The sequence below is a fragment of the Lipotes vexillifer genome, unplaced genomic scaffold (assembly GCF_000442215.2).
Source record: "Lipotes vexillifer unplaced genomic scaffold, Lipotes_vexillifer_v1.1 scaffold6, whole genome shotgun sequence".
Classification (NCBI taxonomy): domain Eukaryota; kingdom Metazoa; phylum Chordata; class Mammalia; order Artiodactyla; family Lipotidae; genus Lipotes; species Lipotes vexillifer.
In genome coordinates this window covers 3,375,636-3,395,446 of record NW_006799037.1, presented here as the reverse complement: position 1 = coordinate 3,395,446, position 19,811 = coordinate 3,375,636, and the positions used below count along the sequence as shown (strand labels likewise).

Sequence of the window (19,811 nt, the reverse complement as noted above, 5' to 3'; positions counted from 1 at the left end):
AACTTAAAAAAAAAAAAAAAAAGTAAAAATTTGCATGTGGTAAGGAAAAAAAAAAAAAAATCAAACTGTAAAAAGGATGTACGTTGTATTTCTACCCTGAACTTGCCAACCTCCCTAGATGACCAGTGTTATCTATTTCTCAAGTGTTCTTTTAGAGATATTTAGCATTTAGATATTCAAACATACACATTCCCTCTTTTCTGCACAAACTGTAGCATTCTTCTAAACCTGGCTATAAATAAATAAATACTTCTTAGAATTCACATAGTACTGATATAGAATACCAGTTTTTAAAAGAACAGCCCTTTAAAAAACTGAACAGCCACACTTTCTGGTGGCTGCGTATTATTCCATTATACAGATGCACCATAATTTAACATGTGCTCTACTGATGAATGTTTAGAATGCTTCCCAACAACAGTGCAATAATAAGTTAAGTGGAACAGGAAAGGTCCATTAGAAATTACTTTTACTTTGTTTACATTTAATTTTTAAAAATTCCCTGCTTTGAAAATGAGAATGAATGGGCCATAAATACACTGTTAACTAATACTGCAATTTAAACAAACTCATTTTGATGTAATCAAGTTGTTGTGAAGGACTGGTGAACAATCAAAAACAGTCTGGTGTTTGTGGTGTAAGGGGTGGAGTGTGGGAAGGAGCACGGGGAAATTAGCAATGTGCAGGGGAGTCAGCAGAAGAGCACATGGGATTGGGTTACTTTTTAAAAACTATCAACTTCAAATTATATCAACTTAACCAGGAGGGAGGTTTCTTAAGAATTGCACCTCAACTCCCTAGGCACAATGTTTTCTTTTCTTTCAACGCTCCATTTTTCACTTTATTTACTTCAGTGGCAGTATTTTTTTATATACAATTTTTAAGGGTTACATTCCATTTACAGTTATTACAAAATATTGGCTACACTCCTGTGTTGTACAGTACATCCTCGAGCCTATCTTACTTATACCAATAGTTTGTACCTCCCACTCTGCCACCCCTATTTTGCCCCCACCCCCGTCCCCGTACTGGTAACCACTAGTTTTTTCTCTATATCTCTATAATATATTTTGTTATATTCACTAGTTTGTTGTATTTTTTAGATTCCACATATAAGCGATATCATACAGTATTTATCTTTTTGTCTGACTTATTTCACTTAGCATAATGCAGTGGCAGTATTTTTGACAAGTGAAAGATTTACAATGTAAACAAACTATGAGTCTTAAAATCTAAAGCAAGCATAGAAATAAGTATACACAATAATCCATACACACACACACATACAAATTCAAAATGTTACCCAAGTTTATAATGGCATTCACCATAATTTGATGTTAGCAAAATTGCAGAAAATTTTCACAGCTTTTATGTTTCCACCCCTATGAGTTTCCACGCTTAAGTAATACTGGTGCTATAGCAGCGGCACACCTAGTAGATTTCACAGTTAGAGTGGATCATTTTTAAGACCCCCTTCCTTTGACAAAATTACCTTCAGTAATCACCAGCACTGTTTCAGCGTTTTAAACTTTAAACACAAAAACTCTGAAAGTGGTAACAGAGAATGAAGTAACTCTAGCTCTACTTTTTCGTCTTCACAACTACTGTGGCCATTTCCAAATCACAGAAGCAGCAGCACTGTGTGGACTGCAGCTCCAACGATTCCAAACTGTTAGAACTTACTCTAGAATATAAGACTGAGTCTTTACTCACATGTGTTATTAAAGAATAAGTAACATAATGGATAAGCAATATATAAGTGTGCTGGTTTGAAGCATATACATATGTGTGTGTCTATACATATATATGAAATAAAATATGTATGAAATATATACACTAAATAAAAGCCCAACACTAATTTTACCAGTTGTTTAAGGTTTAGGCCAACAAAGGATTTTTTCTTTTTGAGGAATATTTTATTGATAGCATTGTTTAGAACTGTGGGCACAGTGTGATAATAAAAATGACAACCATTTTTAGATGGTTTTGCCATATAAACTTCTCTGCAATGAACCTCCTTAATGCCTGCACCTGGGGCAGACCATTCCCACCCTCTCACCTTTGGTTCACCACTGTCCCTTAGAATTCCCTAAATAATTTAATTAGTTTTAATTCGGAATGGATGACCCGTAGGTACAACGTCAGGGGGTATCAAAAATGAAGGTATTCAAGAATTCACATTATGAAACTCCACCATCTGAAACAATCTCAACAAAGTATGAGTTTTAAAGTTGTTAGGATTAACTTTTTTACATAAAATTAAAGTAGAACATACATTCAGAGAAGTGTACAAATCACAAGTTTACAGACTGACTAATTTTTATAAAGTGAACACACCCATGTAACCAGCACCCAGATGAGGAAATAGAACAGAAGCCCCCTCATCCATGCTCCCTTTCAGTACAATCAAACGCCCCATGTCACAAGAGTAACCTTCATCCTAAAATACTGTATGTTAATCTTGTCTGGCTTTGTGAACGTTTCACAAGTGGAATCACATAGTGCTGATTCCTCTGTGTTTAGTTCTATTTGTGCAGCATTACAGTGTGAGAGCCATCCATGTTGTGGTGTGTAGTTCATCTATCCTTGTCACTGTAGAGTACTCCACTGAATGGACTATACCACCACCTATCTCTTCTACGGATGGTTTCCAAATTGAACCCATTATGAAGAGCGCTACTCTGAACATTCAGGGATTTGATGAACTCGTGTGTGCACTCCTGTTAGGTGTTCCTAGGAGTGGAATTGCTGGTCATGAGATCTATGTGCACTTTCAGCTTTCATTTAGATAAGAGGAACAGATGGTTTTTGAATTATCTTGCTTTTCTTAAAAAGTTTGAGACAACTTTGTATTTAATTATTAGTGTACATTTAATAGGTTAGATTTTAAAAGACTTCTCAACTAACAGTAAATAAGCAATTTGCTATTACAACTGCTTTGCAGTTACTTTTGAACATGGAAAATAATTACACAGCCATCCAACCATATCACAGTTGTTCTTTGGGAATTTTCTAGGAGGAGGTATTGATGTGAAAGATAATTATCTGTCAGCTGATGATATGATTATCCCAGAAAGAAATATGGTCACTGAACCCCCGTGGAGCAAAGGTAATATCAAAGAAAGAATGCTAACATTAAATCAGCAACAGAGGAGGCAAACTCTGTAATGAGTCTACGATTCGTGCTGAGTTCATTATCCACCCTCTCGACTCATTTTTCCCAACTGAAAACTCAGGGCAAACCTACTTCATATAGTTCTGAAGGCAAGAAAATGAGGAAAAAAATGCTGGTATCAGACATACAAACCATTTTTGCCTAATCATCTCTTATCTGATTATAGGATATTTTCTAAAAGCAAATAAATATAAAAATCCAAGAAACAGGGATTTCCCTGGTGGTGCAGTGGTTAAGAATCCATCTCCCAATGCAGGGGACACGGGTTCGAGCCCTGGTCCGGGAAGATCCCACATGCCGTGGAGCAACTAGGCCCGTGCCCCACAACTCCTGAGCCTGAGCTCTAGAGCCCACAAACCACAATTACTGAGCCCACGTGCTGCAACTACTGAAGCCTGCGTGCCTAGAGCCCGTGCTCCGCAACAAGAGAAGCCACTGCAATGAGAAGCCCAAGCACCGCAACAAAGAGTAGCCCCCGCTCGCCGCAACCAGAGAAAGCCCATGCGCAGCAACGAAGAGCCAACCCAGCCAAAAATAAGTAAATGAATAAATAAATAAATTAATTAATTTAAAAAATTCCAAGAAACAACTAGAACCCAGCAAACTTACCCTCCCAAAAAATTCCAAATTCAAACGATATCCTATCCTCCGGGGATAAGCCAGCTGTTGGGGCCCAGGGCAGGCCGTTCCAAAGTGTGCCTCAATGGCATACTCATTTTGGATTAAAGTTACTTAAGAAACAACCAATGGAAGAGGGACACTCTGACCCTCCCCTCGGTCTCCCTGAAAGCAGGAAACAAATCTCTCATGTGACAGGTATACTTCCTGCATCTGGAGGTAGAAGGACATCCTTATCGCCAGAGATCGAGAATTTAGGGACGAGAAGCCTTTTAAACAAACCTTGTTACTTTAAAATTTTACTTCCCCAAGCCCAAGCCCTGTTTAGATTCTTCACTAATTAAGCACCCCAAACCTACGTCTCTTTGTCCTGTGATTCCTCACAAATTTATCGTTTGTCTAAAAAGTACAACAGATGCCTGCTTCAGCCACTTCTTAGGTCCCATTTCTGTGTGAACTCCATTGCCATGAATTAAAAATTTGTTTCTGTTTCTCTTATCAATCTGTCTGGTGTCAATTTTATTTCCAGTCAAGCCACAAGAACTCAAGAGGGGTAGAAGGGGAAATTTCCCCCTCCCTAGCTAGTCATGGGCCATGTTCTAAAATGAAAAAAAAAAAAAAAAAAAGAAAAAAACAAGCGCCTTGACGATGTGACTGGAGAGGGCAAGTCCAGGCAAATGGGCCCTTCTAAGGAATCTTTGCCCATTTTGCCCTAGAACAGAGACCCTCCATATGAACTGGGTTCAGAGACCAGCTCCTTCTCCTACCACCTAAGGCAGGAGTCCTTTCTACAGTATCCTGACCTGCGGTGCCTTCTGGCTAAATACTACCTTCAGACACAGGAAAATCATTACTTTAATAAAATACTCACCATGTCCCGGGCAGACCTAATTGTTAGAGAGTTCTTTTTCCAGTTGTTATTAGTCTTCTATTGCTGCTTTAACAAACTACCACAAATTTAGTGACTTAAAACACCACCAATTTTTGTTTTTGGTCTTCTACTTCTGTAGGTCGGACATCCAATATGGGTCTCACCAGGCTGAGATCAAGGTATTGGTGGAGCTGTGTTCGTTTCTGGAGGCTCTGGGGAGGGATCGGATTCTTTGCCTCTTTCAGCTTCCACATTCCTTGTCTCTTAGCTCCTCGCCCCATTTTCAAAGCCAGCAACACCAGGCTGAGTCCTCACATTGCCAGTTGTCATCTCTCTAGACCTCTTCTCTTGCCTCCCTCTGCCACTTTTAAGGAAACTTGTGATTTACCCACTCACATAACCCAAGGTATTTCCCTGTCTGCTCTTAGCGACCTCCACTCCCCCTTTCCGTGTAATGTAACACATCCCCTAACACTGTGGTAAGGACTCGGACATGCTGATGCCTACCACACCTGTTACGCTGCAACCGGTTTCCCAGCCGCTTCCACCTACAGCTCTGCCTTCTGGAATCAACCAGGCCTAAGAACACCTGCTGTAAAAGACAATCCTACAACCGTCTTTCATTTCCCCCCTCATCTCACCTTTCCACTCCCGCTTCACACCACAGAGTTCTTCAGGTCCTACTGCTTCCTAGCATCCAAGTTCCATGTTTATTTTTATTAGATTCCATCCTGACTTCAGACCTCCCTTCCAACTAGTTCAGAGACTTGAGAATCCTGAGTTCACTTGTCATCATCTCATCTCAGACACCTGACGGACAGCATGGACAGCGGTCACTCCTCTGCGTCTCACTCTCCGCATCTCTAACCTCAGAGAAGATCTGTTTCCAAAGCCCACCACTGTGATCAGAAGAGAGAATGTGTACGAGCCTCATCTGTATACTGAAACGTGCCACATAAACGTAAACGATGACCACTCCTGTCAACCCAGGGACTTCAACACAGACCTGGACAGAGATTAAAGACAGAGCCTCAAGTCACATCTCCAGAGGTGTGACCCAAAGTAGATGGTGGTTCATAATCAACAAACAAGATAGACGCTTTCCCCCCAGAGCCAGTTTGAGTCCCAATCCATGCTTATCAGGTGAGCAGCACAGATGCAGCAAACAGAAAACTTTTTTCAAACAGAAAACTTAGTACTTTTTCTGATTTGTGAGTTTATAACAAGCCTTAGGTTTTAGGCATAACTGCTCAAACAGGTACAAAATTACAATCTTTCCCACTAAGATATGATTAGAGATGTCATGAAATTCTGCCTGGACGCAAAAAAGGCCATCATTAATAAATGTGTGGGGAATGGATTAAAAACTTGAGGATCTATACGTGGGCAAGTCCTGGAAAACAGTGTAAGGTCGAAGTAGAAGCAGGTTACAATGTAGGCAGAGAAAGCTGACTGCACCAGACAGCAAGGAAACAAAAAAGTGAAACATCAAATTCCCTCAAATTCTTCCCTAAATAATCCTTCTCTTACACACTCGTTACCTGTGCAGCTGAGACATGTACGTCACAAGACAAGACTTCGGCTTGGTTTCTCCTCTGTTACCTCTCACTCAGCAAGCGTATTTGTTCACGGACGTGTTCCACTGCTTCATTTCATGTTTTTGAAATTGAAGGAAAAAAAAAAGCAATATTCTTCAAAGAATGATTCTTCCCATTTCATGGGTGAGGAAAACAAGGCCTAGCCCAGTTACGTAGGATCCAGAGTCCTCTGAGGGGAGGGCTGGGCCAGGGAAGGGGCTCTGCAAAACCTCAGGCCTCTGGAAACCTGGCTCCAGGTGCCTGAACGACAGGAGGTTGCCAAGGGCGGAATGGAATGGTGCAGCTCAGGCAGAGGCAGCATTTGGCTGACACAACTACTTTGTCACTGGCCTCAGAAAAGAAAAGGCCTGCAGGAATAAAGAGGAAGCAGATCAGTCCCAAGGCAGGGGAGAGGGCGTGGGCACGGGGTAGGAAAGGAGCAGGCTGCAGACACTCCCTTCCCACCGGCCTCTCCCTTCCACCTGGAGGGCTTGGAAGGGCTGGGCAGGAATTACTTGGTTGCAAAAATGAAAACATCAAGAGGATTGTCCCTGACAAGAGGCACCGATGGATGCAAGGAGACGCTGGCATTTTCACCACTTTGAACCTCTCCTCTCCATCTTCTCCCAGCCATGATCAAAGGACCAAGATTTCAAATTGTGAAGCAATTTTTTCCAATGGCAGCATCTGGCTCCTTGGCAGGCAGCGCTGGGAGCCAGGCCCTGTCATGGGCGTCCATCCAGGCCTGCCACGTGGTGAGGCTCGGCCAGGCAGGGCATCACGTGGGCCTTACAGCTGCTCCCCCAGGCGCCGCAACAGCAGTTGCTCTGCCCTGGGCCGTGAGCCGGGAGGCAGAAGTGCTCCCGGAGGCAGCCCGGGCAGGGAACTCTTGAGGCTGTGGTCTGCTCCCCAACCCTCCCGCCTGACTCATCTGCACGCATCTGCCCCAGTGGCGTCGGAGGCCTGGGGTGCGGGAGGCTGGGATGACTGTGGGACAGCCGCCACGCCCCTCCCCCCACCCCCCGGGGGCAGGTCGACTTGCATTTGGGGAGAGCGAGAAAGCTGCCCAAAGGGAAGGGAGCCTTTGAGGGTGTTTGGGCCACGGCGCCCCTGCCCGGTGCAACAGCACGAAGCTGTAGCTTTCCGGCCACAGCTGTTTTAAATAAGAGTAACAGGCATAAACTCAGCACCCCCCACCGCCCCCCCCTTCAAGTTACTGCCCACGAACTAGGGCATATATTTACATCTACAAAATAGAAGATTTTAAAAAACCACCAACAAGAGCCCCTTTATAGTGCAGATCAGCATCCATTTGAATTTCATCAACATTTAGCACTTCAAAGAATCTTAAAAGCTTGCTCTAATTACAATAGGCACTGCTTGAAAGACTGGCTGTTTGCATTGCAAATTCCTACAAATACTGGCAATTCATTAAAAAAAATCTAATTAATATCGCCCACACAACTTCAGGTAACTGCCACTGGTGACTTCACACAGTAGCTGGGGTGAAAGAGCGAAGGTCTCAGATCCTAGTACAAAGCAGCTGCACAGGCCAGTTCTCTCCAACGGAGGCAGTTAATGAGTCCTGGGTGCCCAGCTGAGCTGGCCCTTCACCCAAAGCATTCGTCAGGCAGGCGAACATCAGCCAGAGACCACCTTTTCCAGACCAGAAAACAAGGCCTTTTCTCTGGTCTGGAGTTTTTGTGCATGAACAGTCTTACATAGAACAATAACAACAAATCAATCAACTAATTAACAAGTGTAGAGTTGCCAAATAAAATAACAGGCTGCCTGGTTAAATTTGATTTTTATATAAACAACATACTTTTTTTCCGTGGGGATAGGGACACATCCCTTTGTCCCAAAGATGGCATGGGACAGACACTAAACAAGTATACGCTGTTTACCTGAAATTCAAATCAAACTGGGTGGTTTGAATTCTTATTTGCTAAATCTGGCAACTCTTCTAACAATTCACCTTTACCAAAAAAGAATAACAAAACTTGGGACTTACCCTCAAATTTCCATTGCCGTAAGGAGACATCTTATGCTCAAAATATTTTTGAGTGGGAAAAAAATGAAGCTGCTGAATAAAACATGGAGCACGATACTTTTAGTAAAAACAAATGGTGTACGTACAATGTTTGTATATAAAAAGTCAGGAAGGATACAGGGCTGGTGGCGGGTCGCTCTCACTTTTTCTTCTATAGTCTTTGGAACTGCTTGGAAAATTTAATAAGCTTCTCTTGCTTTGGTAATGTAAACAGTACATTAAAATGGGGGTGGATGGGTAGGGTGTACCTTGCATCTCTACCTTCACAGGGAGAGGGAATTTCACACATCACCAAGGGTATAGGTCCAGTTTTAGACAACTGACCAAGATGCCTGAGGGGTTTTATGACTATGTGTAGGTAATCCATGCAAAACTGGGTCTGGAAATAAGCAGCCACACCCTGATTGTGCCACTTCAATTCTTTCCTTCTCAAGCTTTTCTTGGTGATGGTTACAGAGTGAAGCTAACCGTGCCTCCATGAACAGGGTGAATGCTGGGAGGTGCAGGTGTACCACATGTCTGCTTTCCCCTGGGCTTCTGCTCAGCAGCAGCTCTTGGGGGACACAGTGGCTCTGCATCTCAGCCTGTAACCACGGCACAGAGCAGAGTTAAACAGCCCCATGCAGGAAAGAATGGACCCCTGACCTTGGCCTTGTTAGCAACCACTGAGCCAACGGCCCAGGACAGAAAGCATTAGAGGAACAGCTGTCAGATGGATTCTCCCATGAGGTTAAGGGAATTCCCAATTTAGATTCTGCCTAGATGTCCTGAAGAGTTCAAGGTTAAAAAAAAAAAAAAGTATCCGTGGTGGGACTGAGGTCGAGGGATTGAGGGAAAAGCAGAGTGAGCTTCTGCTCCCAGCTTCCAGGCTGTCCTATTCTGCCTTATGTTTTCAGCGGATTCAGAAAGGCTCTTTTAAATAAAGTCAGTGCCATGGAGATCGTTTCCGCCCTCAACTCTCACAATTCTCCAGGTTCTGTGAGGCCCAGCGGCCCCCAGGACCTTCTGTCAACTCTCAGTAGGACTCCTGGTCTCTGCACAAGCGTCCACCTGCCCTGAAAACTCCTTCCCACTCCCCTTCCATTGATTAAATTCTTTCAAGATTCAGCTCAAATGCCACATCTTTGTGAAGCCTTCCAGAATGTTCTCAGGCAGAAAGAGCACCTCCTCTACCTCTGTGCTTCCACATTTCCACTAGAGCCCCTATCCCACAGTGTTTCTGCCATCCCACACCAGACCCTAAGGTCTGCCTCTTACTCATGTCTGCTTCCCCAGCTTTCTAGGAGCAAAGTAGAAATCAGTGAATTGACCGATTTGTTGAATGACTCACTGGTGATGAGTATATTCATTACTAATGCAAACGATTAAACTATTTCTATAAGAACCTAACAACTCCAGAGAGAGCCTGGAAAAGTTTTTGTGTGAATCTCTTGAGGTCTCCTCCTACCTTCTTTCAGTAAATTCCTTGAGAAATTTATTCAACAAACTGTCAGATGCCTACGATATCTGCCTACACTATCAGAGCTGGCCAAGTGACAGTTATAGGACCCCATGTACAGCAATTCCTCTAGGTGTACTGAATGAAATAACTTTTCATCAACTGAATTAAAAAAATAAATAAATAAAATAAAATAAATAAAAAACTGTTGAAAATCTGCTATATACATTGCACTGCTGGATAAACAAATGTTATGGATAGGATCCTTGCTCCCTGGGGAAGGCTTACAAAGTTTAGGGCACAGGGCTGGGAAAGCAGGAAGGAAGCAATAATAGACAGCAGTCAATGCAGAAAGTGCTAACAAGCTCCAGATATTTTTCTCATAAAATCAAGCCAAAATGGGTTGGATGTGCAAGGTTACTGACCACCATGCCCCCCCCAACCCCCATCCTTCTACATGAAATATCAGAACCTGCTATCCAAAGATGATTTTTCAAAAAAACAGACCCTGGTGAAGATAATCATAGAGTCACAGTCTACCAAAGAGAATTTATCATGTATTAGCCCCATAAGTACCTCTGAATATGGTATTTCTTGCTAACCTTCCTTCCACTACATCATTCCATTACTTCCTATTGTTCACATAATTTCAGAACTTAACACTGTTGTGAGAAGAGACAGATGTAGAGAGAAAGGAAAAGCTTGTTGAACTGAAAGGCCCTTTCCTTATTGATAACCGTTTAAAACACGTGGGGAGCAAATCATTCCATTTTGCTAACGTCCTTTTCCATGAATTGCAACAGGGACATTTGGTTCCAAATGATAGACTCAAGTCTACAATTCCAGCCTAAATCATTCAGAATCCAATTAGAAGCAGGCTAAAACTCTGGAGGGGGTCTATCTGGCCAGGTTACATGTGCACCCAGTTTCTTCTCCCTAAATAAAGCCCAAAAGTGCCTGTCATTTTGTCCAACAAATGTCATTTCGTTCCTACCAAGATAAAAACATCTTCTAAAGGCTGCCCTCTTTCCAGATAATTTGCTTTCCATTTCTGTTTTATAATATCTCTTCACATCTGCTCTGGTTAGTAAAACTAGCCTTGCTTTTTCTTCCCCCAGAAAAATAGGTTAAGAAAGTAAGTTGAATCACTATGAATAAATTGTTAATTGTTTACACTGGATGATCATAATCCCAAGAATTTTAAAAAGCAAAGCATAAATAGCCATAGGGTAACATGGAGTATATCCTGATTTCTAACATACCACTAATTTAGTAATGATTTGAGAGAAAAAAGAAATATTATAATTAAGAATTTGTTTCTTAACCACAGGATACAGATCCATACAATTTCATTTTCATATTATTTTCTTCTTTGTTATTCCAAACAAAGTTTGAGAGTAAGCCTTCATCATCCTAATGATTCTTCTGAATGGTTTTTGGCTGTAAGGTTTATAAGTAACATGTTAGTGGCGCAGCTTTCTTTGAACCAGTGTCCCCAAGCTTGACACTCTTGAGGACTGTTAGGACAGAGAGTAGAATTTTGAGGCTCCTCCAAAAATATTACTTTCATTGCATTTTTTAATTTGGTTAAATCCATCATTTTGTTTATTCCTTTAAGTAAGCTACTTATGGCTGGCAACAAACTTCTTTTGAAAGTGAGCTGCAAGCTATACTTGGGTTTCTGTCTTTCAGGATGCATGACTGAATCACACCTACTTCTTCTAGCTTTGGGGATTCTATGATGAATTCCAAGACAGCTGACATTTTATCTTAAACTAGCTGCACCGTCTGCCATATCACTGGCAACCCACCTGCATGGATCTCAATACTGAAATGAAGCACAGCTCTGTCCACTTGTGGGTGTACATCTTCCTTTCTTAGAGCCCACAAAGCATCTGACCGTTGTTTTATAAGGAAAATAGGAGCATGGTTTTCTGCCAGTGCAAAATGTTCACTTGGTACAAATCCGGTCCCACACTCTTCCTCAACTATAATAACAATTTCAATGCTGCATCAAACTATCATTTTTCTGAGACATTTTAATTAGGGATTCAAATTTAAGCTACTAAGTATAGTAGTATACACTACTAGTGCAAGTAATTCAACTAAGGTGACAAGGAGGTGGCGAGATGCCTTTTACACTGCCTAGGGTCGCAAAGGGCAAGTAATAATAACCACATCATGACTTACCCCTCTGTGTAGGGGTGGGCACGGGGCTTATGATGGCCACTGTAAGAAGCATCCCACTTCTATGACTGTTGACGTGGGAAGTATATGTCTTAGAATCAAGGGAACACAGTATGTTTAACCTTATTAAAAGTTGTTTCTCTTGAGAGTGAGGAAGGATTAAAGACTTCGAGTGGAAAGAAAAAATAACTGCAGATGCAGAGGAAGCCAAAAACCAAAGTGACAACAGAAAGTTGTTTTCTTTTAAATTATGCCACACAAGGCTGATGAAGATGCCTGGTATGCTCACTATTGACTGCCTGACAACTTTTGAAAGCAACTTGGCTCTTTACACAGACACAAACTCACATATACCTACACACACACACACACACACACACACACACACACACACACACACAAATCCTAATCAATGTCGAATAAGAATGGTTAAATTATGATACACCCAGTAGAGAGGATATTATGTAGTCATTAATAATGGTATTAGGGATCTAATGACATCTAGCTACAGGGAAGGGTGCTAGATAAGGAAGAAAAGCAGGATGCCAGATTTAACGCACTCCTTGGTTGAAACTACATAAACATGTATCGCATTAAGCCATATTCATGGTGCATTTAGGAATGAATTAAGAATTACAGATTTCGAAGACTGCCTAGAAGATTACGACGTTGGTTTCATAAACATGTGAACACGACGGTGCTGCCCCCCGCACAGGCAGCTACCAGGGTTGCACTGATCGCTCTGCTAAAACTTAGGATTCAACCTGAACTTCCTGGTAATAGTAGTCTACTCACCTTGGTGCTCAGGTAAACAGACACCTGAGCGCCCCATACGGACATGCCTTCACAAAGAAACTACACTGCTTCACTTCAGGTACCCGCACTGGCTTCCACGCATAGACGTCGTGGAAAGCACATGGATTCCGGAGTCCAGCAGATCTGGCATCAATTAGCTGTGTGACTTTGCAGAAATCACTCTGCCTCTCCATGACTCAGTTTCTTTATGTGTAAAGTGGGAATAATCACATGTACCTCACAGGGTTTAAATAATACCAAGTACATGCTTATGCCTAGTCTAGGGACTGGCTCCAAGGAGGAACTCATTAACAGCCACGGTCACACACTGCTGAAAAAGAGAGGAGCCCCTTCCCTCCTGCTCCAGCAAATTCACTTTCCTCTCTTTGTAATGAGATGTGGAGTAGAATGAAAATGCACGGGAGTGAATAAAAAGTAGGCAAGAAGGAAGAGAAAGGAAATAAACAGGAGACTGCCATAAAAGGAAGAACAAAAATTAAAAAGGCAAAATGTGGAGAAAGTTGCTTAACAGTAAAAAGAATCCTATTACTCTCTTGGCTCAAAAATTGTTGAAACCACCGACAGCTCCCTATGACTGATACACATGAACCCCCCTGATTCCTCTCTTTCCTCATTTTCCACCCACCTGTGTTTCCTATATAAGTGAGGGCCCAGCTGCAAAACACCTTGATGCACCTGAACACACCTTAACTAGCCTTACACGTCCCTTGTTTTGGTGCTTCCCACTGGTCCCTTACCTGCCACACTCACTGCCATCTCTCCCCATCCTAATACTCGCAGACGTAACGGTCAAAGGAGGAGGTGACCCCTATCATCTCCCCGCTGGGACTGTAAAGTGGTACAACCATCTCAGAAAACAGTTGGGCAGTTTCTTAAGCTAAACACGGAGTTACCGTAAGACCTAGCAACTCCACTCCTGCATAGCTAGCTGCCCAAGAAAACTGAAACCATATGTCCACACACAGACTTGTCCACAAAGACCTCATAGCAGAATTATTTATAAAAGCCTAAAGTGGAAACAATCCACAAGTCTATCAACTAGCGCATGGATACGTAAAATGCAGTCTGTCCATACAGTGGGATAGTATTTAGCAACAGAAAGCAGCGAATTACTGACTCAGGCTACGAAAACATTGTAAGTGAGAGAAGCCAGATGCCAACAACCACACATTCAATGATTCCATTTACATGAAATGTCCAGAAAAGGCAAATCTGTACAGGCAGAAAATGGATTAGTAGCTGCCTGGGCCTGGAAGTGGGAATAAAGACTGACTGCAAATGGGCACTGGGCATCTTTTTGAAATGATAAAAATATTCTAAAATTTAAGAGTGGTGACGACCACAAAACTCTGCAAATTTTTCTAAATATCATTGACTTGTACACAGAAAATGAGTAAAACAAAAAGGTTTTTAAAAAAAAAAAAAAAAAAAAAAAAAGGTCTCCCCAGATGCACAGCCATTCACAGAGGCCCTTGGGTGTCCCATACCATTAAGGCTCACAGGGTGGAGGGGCACCCACAACACTGGCATCTGTGGCTCTGCCATTCACTTGTGCTTTGGGGCCTGAGTCCTGGGGGGGCCAGTCAGAGTCTTCCACCCTGAAGCCAGTGGAGTGACCGCTACATGACTCACTGCCATCCCATTTACCTCAGTGTCCCCTGGCAAAGAGCTGGGGTCACAGCTTGGGCGTAAGTGCGGGTACCTCAGGTGGACTCAGTATTTCTCCCACAGCGAACTCCTAAGCTGGTCCAGCCTGAATGAGCCCAGAATGGACGTGGAGCAATCATTATGAAAAAACTAAGAGTCAGCCTGATGGTGACAACCTGGAGACTGCAGGCACTTTGAGAAAGAGGAAAAAGGGAGAAGAAAGGAGACGTGAGGATAGGACCTCCGTTGAAATGCACTGAATTCACACAAAAATGAAAATCTGTGAAGCAAATTGCTAATACGAAAGAAATTTCAAAAGGAAGATTAAGCCTACTTAAGAAACACCCACTGACATTCAGGGATAGAGTCTAAGTGTAATGCATGCTTTCTCAGTCATTAGAGGAAGGCAATGAGATTTCACGTTGCAGCAAATTGTAAACCTAATTCAAACTGCCTTTCCTCATTTATTCTAACATAGTCAGGACTGAATTTCTTCATAAAGGTTAAGTACTGCTAACAATTATACTGAAGGAGTGATGTCTTCCATCATATTCATAGAAGAGCTCAATTTTAATTCTGCAAATCTTAATTTAATAAACTAATATCTAATCTCAGAGTAATTGTTTCCACATTTGCAAATCTCATACTAGCCACCACACTCTAAACATCTGCAAATCTAGACTTCATTATTTGGGGATTCATGACTGAAGGGTCCCATCACTGAAAGCATTTATTAAAATCATCCCCTGTGTAAAATGGAAAATTTTGGAAGCAAAAACAAAAACAACTTTCTAATACTTTGCCTTCCACTTTATAGTCAAACAACATGCTGACTATAAGAAATCTTATTATCATTAAAATCCAATACTATATAGAGGACTTCCCTGGTGGTCCAGTGGTTAAGAATCCACCTTCCAATGCAGGGGACGCAGGTTCGGTCCCTGGTTGGGGAACTAAGATCCCACATGCCGCAGGGCAACTAAGCCCGCGAGGCGCAACTACTGAGCCCGCGTGCCACAACGAAGACCCAACGCAGCCAAAAAAAACCAGGAAAACAAAAAAACCAATACCGTTTAATTTGAAAGCACTGAAAATGGCTTATTTTTATCTTATCCTACAATTTCTGATTAATTTTAATTCATTTGGGTAGAACAGTCTCTTTTTATATCCTTCACAATAGTGGCTCTCCAACTTTTGATCTTGGGACCCCTTTTCCACTCTTAAGATTTACTGAGGACCTCAAAGAGCTTTTGTTTCTGTAGGTTATAGCTGTCTGTATTTTCCACGTCAGAAATTTAAACTGAGAAAATTTTTAAATATTTATTACCTAATTTAAAAATAATATTAAGCTCACTGGATGTTAACATACATCTTTTTTAAATTAGACATACCTGTATTTTAAAAAACAACAAAAATTAGTGAGAAGGATAGCACTGTTTTACACTTTGCAAATCTACTTAATGTGTGGCTTAACGGAAAATACCTAGATTCTCATACCTGCTTCTAAATTCAATCTGTCATGATTTGTGCTTCAACTTTTGGTTGAAGCACATGAAGAAAACCCACAGCCTCACATAAATATGTGGCTGGAAAAGCCAAGGATATTTTAATAGGTTCTTCAGATAATTGTGGCCATTTTTCTTTGACACTACACCAAAACTTGACAAGCCGTAGTTTTTAAAGGTTAGCTATAGTGTGGAGTCTGAAACCATATCAATGAACTTTTCACACTCTGTTACTTTAAAATCCATTGGTTTATCTTGCACAGTATAAAAAAAAATATCACATTTGTTAATATGACTGTGGATCCCAGCAGAAAAGTCTTTTAAGTATTGGGAAGTTGTCAAGTTCACCAAAGTGGATACAAGTTTTCCAAAATTCTTATTTTTACTTGAAAGCTCAAATTTTATCTTTGGCAACAAAAATTATCAGTTGTTTTCCTTGATGTAGCAGGCAGGCTCACTGCATTCATTTTCAGTGTGTGCTCTAGGGTCAAGATATAATAAACCTCATAAAAGGACATTCTTGGTGTGACTGATTTTTTTGTTTTTTTAATTTAAACTGTGCGGGCTTCCCTGGTGGCGCAGGGGTTAAGAATCTGCCTGCCAATGCAGGGGACACACAGGCTCAATCCCTGGTCCGGGGAGATCCCACATGCTGCAGAGCAACTAAGCCAGTGCCTCACAACTACTGAGCCTGTGCTCTAGAGCCCGCAAGCCACAACTACTGAGCCCGTGTGCTGCAACTACTGAAGCCCGCGTGCCTAGAGCCCGTGCTCTGCAACAAGAGAAGCCACTGTAATGAGAAGCTCGCAGGCAGCAACAAAGACCGAACACAGCCAAAAATAAATAAATAAAAAATAAATTTATAAAAAAAAAAACTGCATGCAACCCAGCCCGAATGATCCAAGGCTTCAGCAGTTTTACCCTATTACATTTGAACCATCAATGAGCACATCAGCAGAGTTCAAAACGAAAATAATATCTCAGTGTCATAATGAAAATTGTTTTGACCTTGTCAGCCCATTGAAAGGAGACTGAGGAACCCCCCAGGGGTCTGTAGAACACCCTTTGAAAAACTGCTGTGTTATCATATAACAACTGACCCCCAACCACCATTCAAGTCAATAGGTGGCAGCCACTAACTTAGAAAAAGGAAGTGACTGCTCAGAAAAAGGAAGTGCTTTTTCAGGGTGTCCACATGTATTACTGATCCCGAGAACATTAAATTAAGTAGAAGGCTACTTCCACAATCCAAATTCAATATGGAAGCATGACAAAAGAAATCCAGTTACCATGCAAGGATTTAAAAAAAAACCTAAACGAATTAAATTTAATATGTAAATTTCCTCCCAAGGAATTTAAAATATGAATTTTTCCTTAGTTTATCTGTTTGTTTCCCCCAATTTGTTGAGTTTTTTGTGCCAGGTGCTTGCTTAGCTTCGCAGATATGGAGAGCGATTGACAGACCCTGTGGGTGGGGTCCAGGGGACATGAAGCAGCCAGGAAACAGAGCAAAGGCACTTTAGTCAAACGGATCGGATTTCAAGCCCCAGGTCCCCACCCTGGTGCAGCTTGTACTTTGTAATCTCTGGGTCTCTGTTTTCTTGGTTGGATATGAGGCAAATTCCAGGTAACACTGGAAAGACTGGATAAAATGCATGTAAAGCATGAGCGCAGCTCCTGGCCCACAACAGGCATTCAATCTGTGTAGCCGCCATTATGAATCAGGTGCCTGGAAGCAGTCGAGTCCAAAGAGGAGTGGGACACACATCCAAATAATGATGACACAGCATGGTAACTGAGTAACCACGCAACGCGACAGGACCAAAAGAAAAATCAACCATTTGTTTAAGTGAGGAAGATGCTATATAATAAAGAAGCCACCACCTCAAAAGAAGGAGGGAAAGGAGAAGTAAAAAGTCCACCCACTCACACACAAAGGCGGGCCACAGGACAGACAGCAAGGGAAGCACCCGGAACCAGCTCTTTTAGGGCCTTTAATGCCACGCTAAGAAGCGCAAACATTTGAAGCCATTTTCTTTTTATTCTTGTCAAGACTAAGGAGTTATAAATGCTCAGTGCCAGCAGGTCCTCTGCTCTTAAGCCCCCAGTACACACACATTATCCTTACGCTTGCTGTGACATCCCTGACCCAACAGCAGTCCCCTGGCCCGGGCCTGACTAGTGGAGGAGGGACAGCAAAACTCTCCTCAGAGGCCGGGGGGACAGCAGGAAGCCCCAGCAGCTGGGGGAATGTGCCCTTGGTGTTTTAAAGCACAAATGAGGCACGTAATGGGCAGAGCCATTTTGTATTCTCTCTGACACTTATAAAATCTTGAAGCATGGCTTTAGCTCCACCCAAGCCCCTTCTTTGCCTCAGGTCCTATGCTCCAGTGGAATTTATAGGTCGCTTTGCTTAATGGTGTGCGAACAAACAGAAAGAGGGTCTAAGTGTCTCACGTCTGCCATCGTGACCCCAGCCATCTGCAAAGTTTCTTGTCATTGCATGAGACAGCCCTGAAGCCCAAGCAGCTGCCTGTGTCTCTTTGGCAGGGACAGCAAATGCCACCTGGGTCACCACATGGATGTGCCACAGGCCAGCATGAGGACGGCCCACGGATGTGAGTCTGTGATCCCTTGGCGATCCTGCAGATCAGTCAGCGAAAATCCACAGCCAGTGTTCTGCCCTCATGTGTGGGATGCGACCATTCAGACAAAATCCACTGAAATCACAGCAAGGTCTTACTCACCCAGAATTTTACGAGGAAGAAGGCATTTTGAGGGCCCTTTCCAAACAGTTCCTTTAAGCCACCTTTCTTTTCAGGAAATTTGTCATAAATCTGACGAATGTCCACTGATTCGAGCAATGGGTCACTGTAAGAATGGTTGGCATGCCCAATGTGCACGAAGAGGTGTTTGTTGTACTGTAAGAAACCAACAGAAACATTCCCATTACAAACCCTTCGATCAACCTGGGACACATCCATCTTGAGCTGCATAAAGAGTGGTAGTCTCGAAATCCCGGAATTCCGCCTTGAATTGCCTCGGGTCTGTGCCTTCGAAAAGATGAAGATATTAAGAAAAGCCATTACAGCTAAGGGTTAAAACAATCATTGTCTATTATTACAAGGGCATATATTTTCCCAAGTGCCTAAAAAAGTCTTTTTGTAGACACAACAACTTAAGTTACCCAACTACCAAACCTAGAAACAATTCCGTTACCCAGTTTTACCTGACTCAACTGAAAATGACAGTGACACCCCCTTTGGAGCCCATTATTTACAGTGTAAGTCCAATAAGCAGCATGGGTTTGGTCAGCTAACGCCATCACCCAGAATGCACTTGTCACTCCAGCTCCCCTAGCAACAGCATGAATGCAGTGCTCTGAGCAACGGTACCCACCTACTTCTTCCACAAGGAATAAGAGAGCTGAGTGTCTTCCTCACAAGTCCCCTTAGTAACCAATCTAAAACTTCTGCAAAAGGGCTGGTCAATATGTGACTGTCAGAGCAAAGTTAGAGTCATGGGTATAGATCATGGAGAGGATTCATGGTGCAGGGCTATACGGGACCAGTAAAAAAAAAAGACCAGTCACTCATTCACAAAAACAGAAACAAACAAATCAAAACCCTGGCAAGTCATTTAACTAACAAATGGAAACGCTTTCTTCTCCTTGCTTTGGTATAAGATATGGTAACCGGACCACAAAGGAGTGTGGCAAACCAGTGGTTCTCACCCAGGATGCAGCACAATCACCACGGAGCATTTAAAAATCACCAATGCCTGGGTCCCACCCAGGCTAAACTGGCATTTCTGAGAATGAGGCCAGGCATCAGTAATGTTTAATGCTCCCTTGATGAATTCCAATATGCAGCTAAGTTGGAGAACCACTGGCCTAAACTCTATACTCCAGCCCCCCCCATGCCC

General features: G+C 42.4%; 1 protein-coding gene across 3 annotated transcripts in view; it reads right to left on the bottom strand.

Annotated features, from left to right (window-relative positions):
- Positions 1-19,811, bottom strand: part of TEAD1 (TEA domain transcription factor 1) — a 258,914-nt gene that overhangs the window by 13,117 nt on the left and 225,986 nt on the right. For all 3 annotated transcript variants that reach the window (XM_007471413.1, XM_007471414.1, XM_007471415.1), the window contains one exon: positions 18,635-18,808. In XM_007471413.1, coding sequence (XP_007471475.1) covers positions 18,635-18,808 — 174 coding nt within the window. The remainder of the gene's footprint in view (positions 1-18,634; positions 18,809-19,811) is intronic.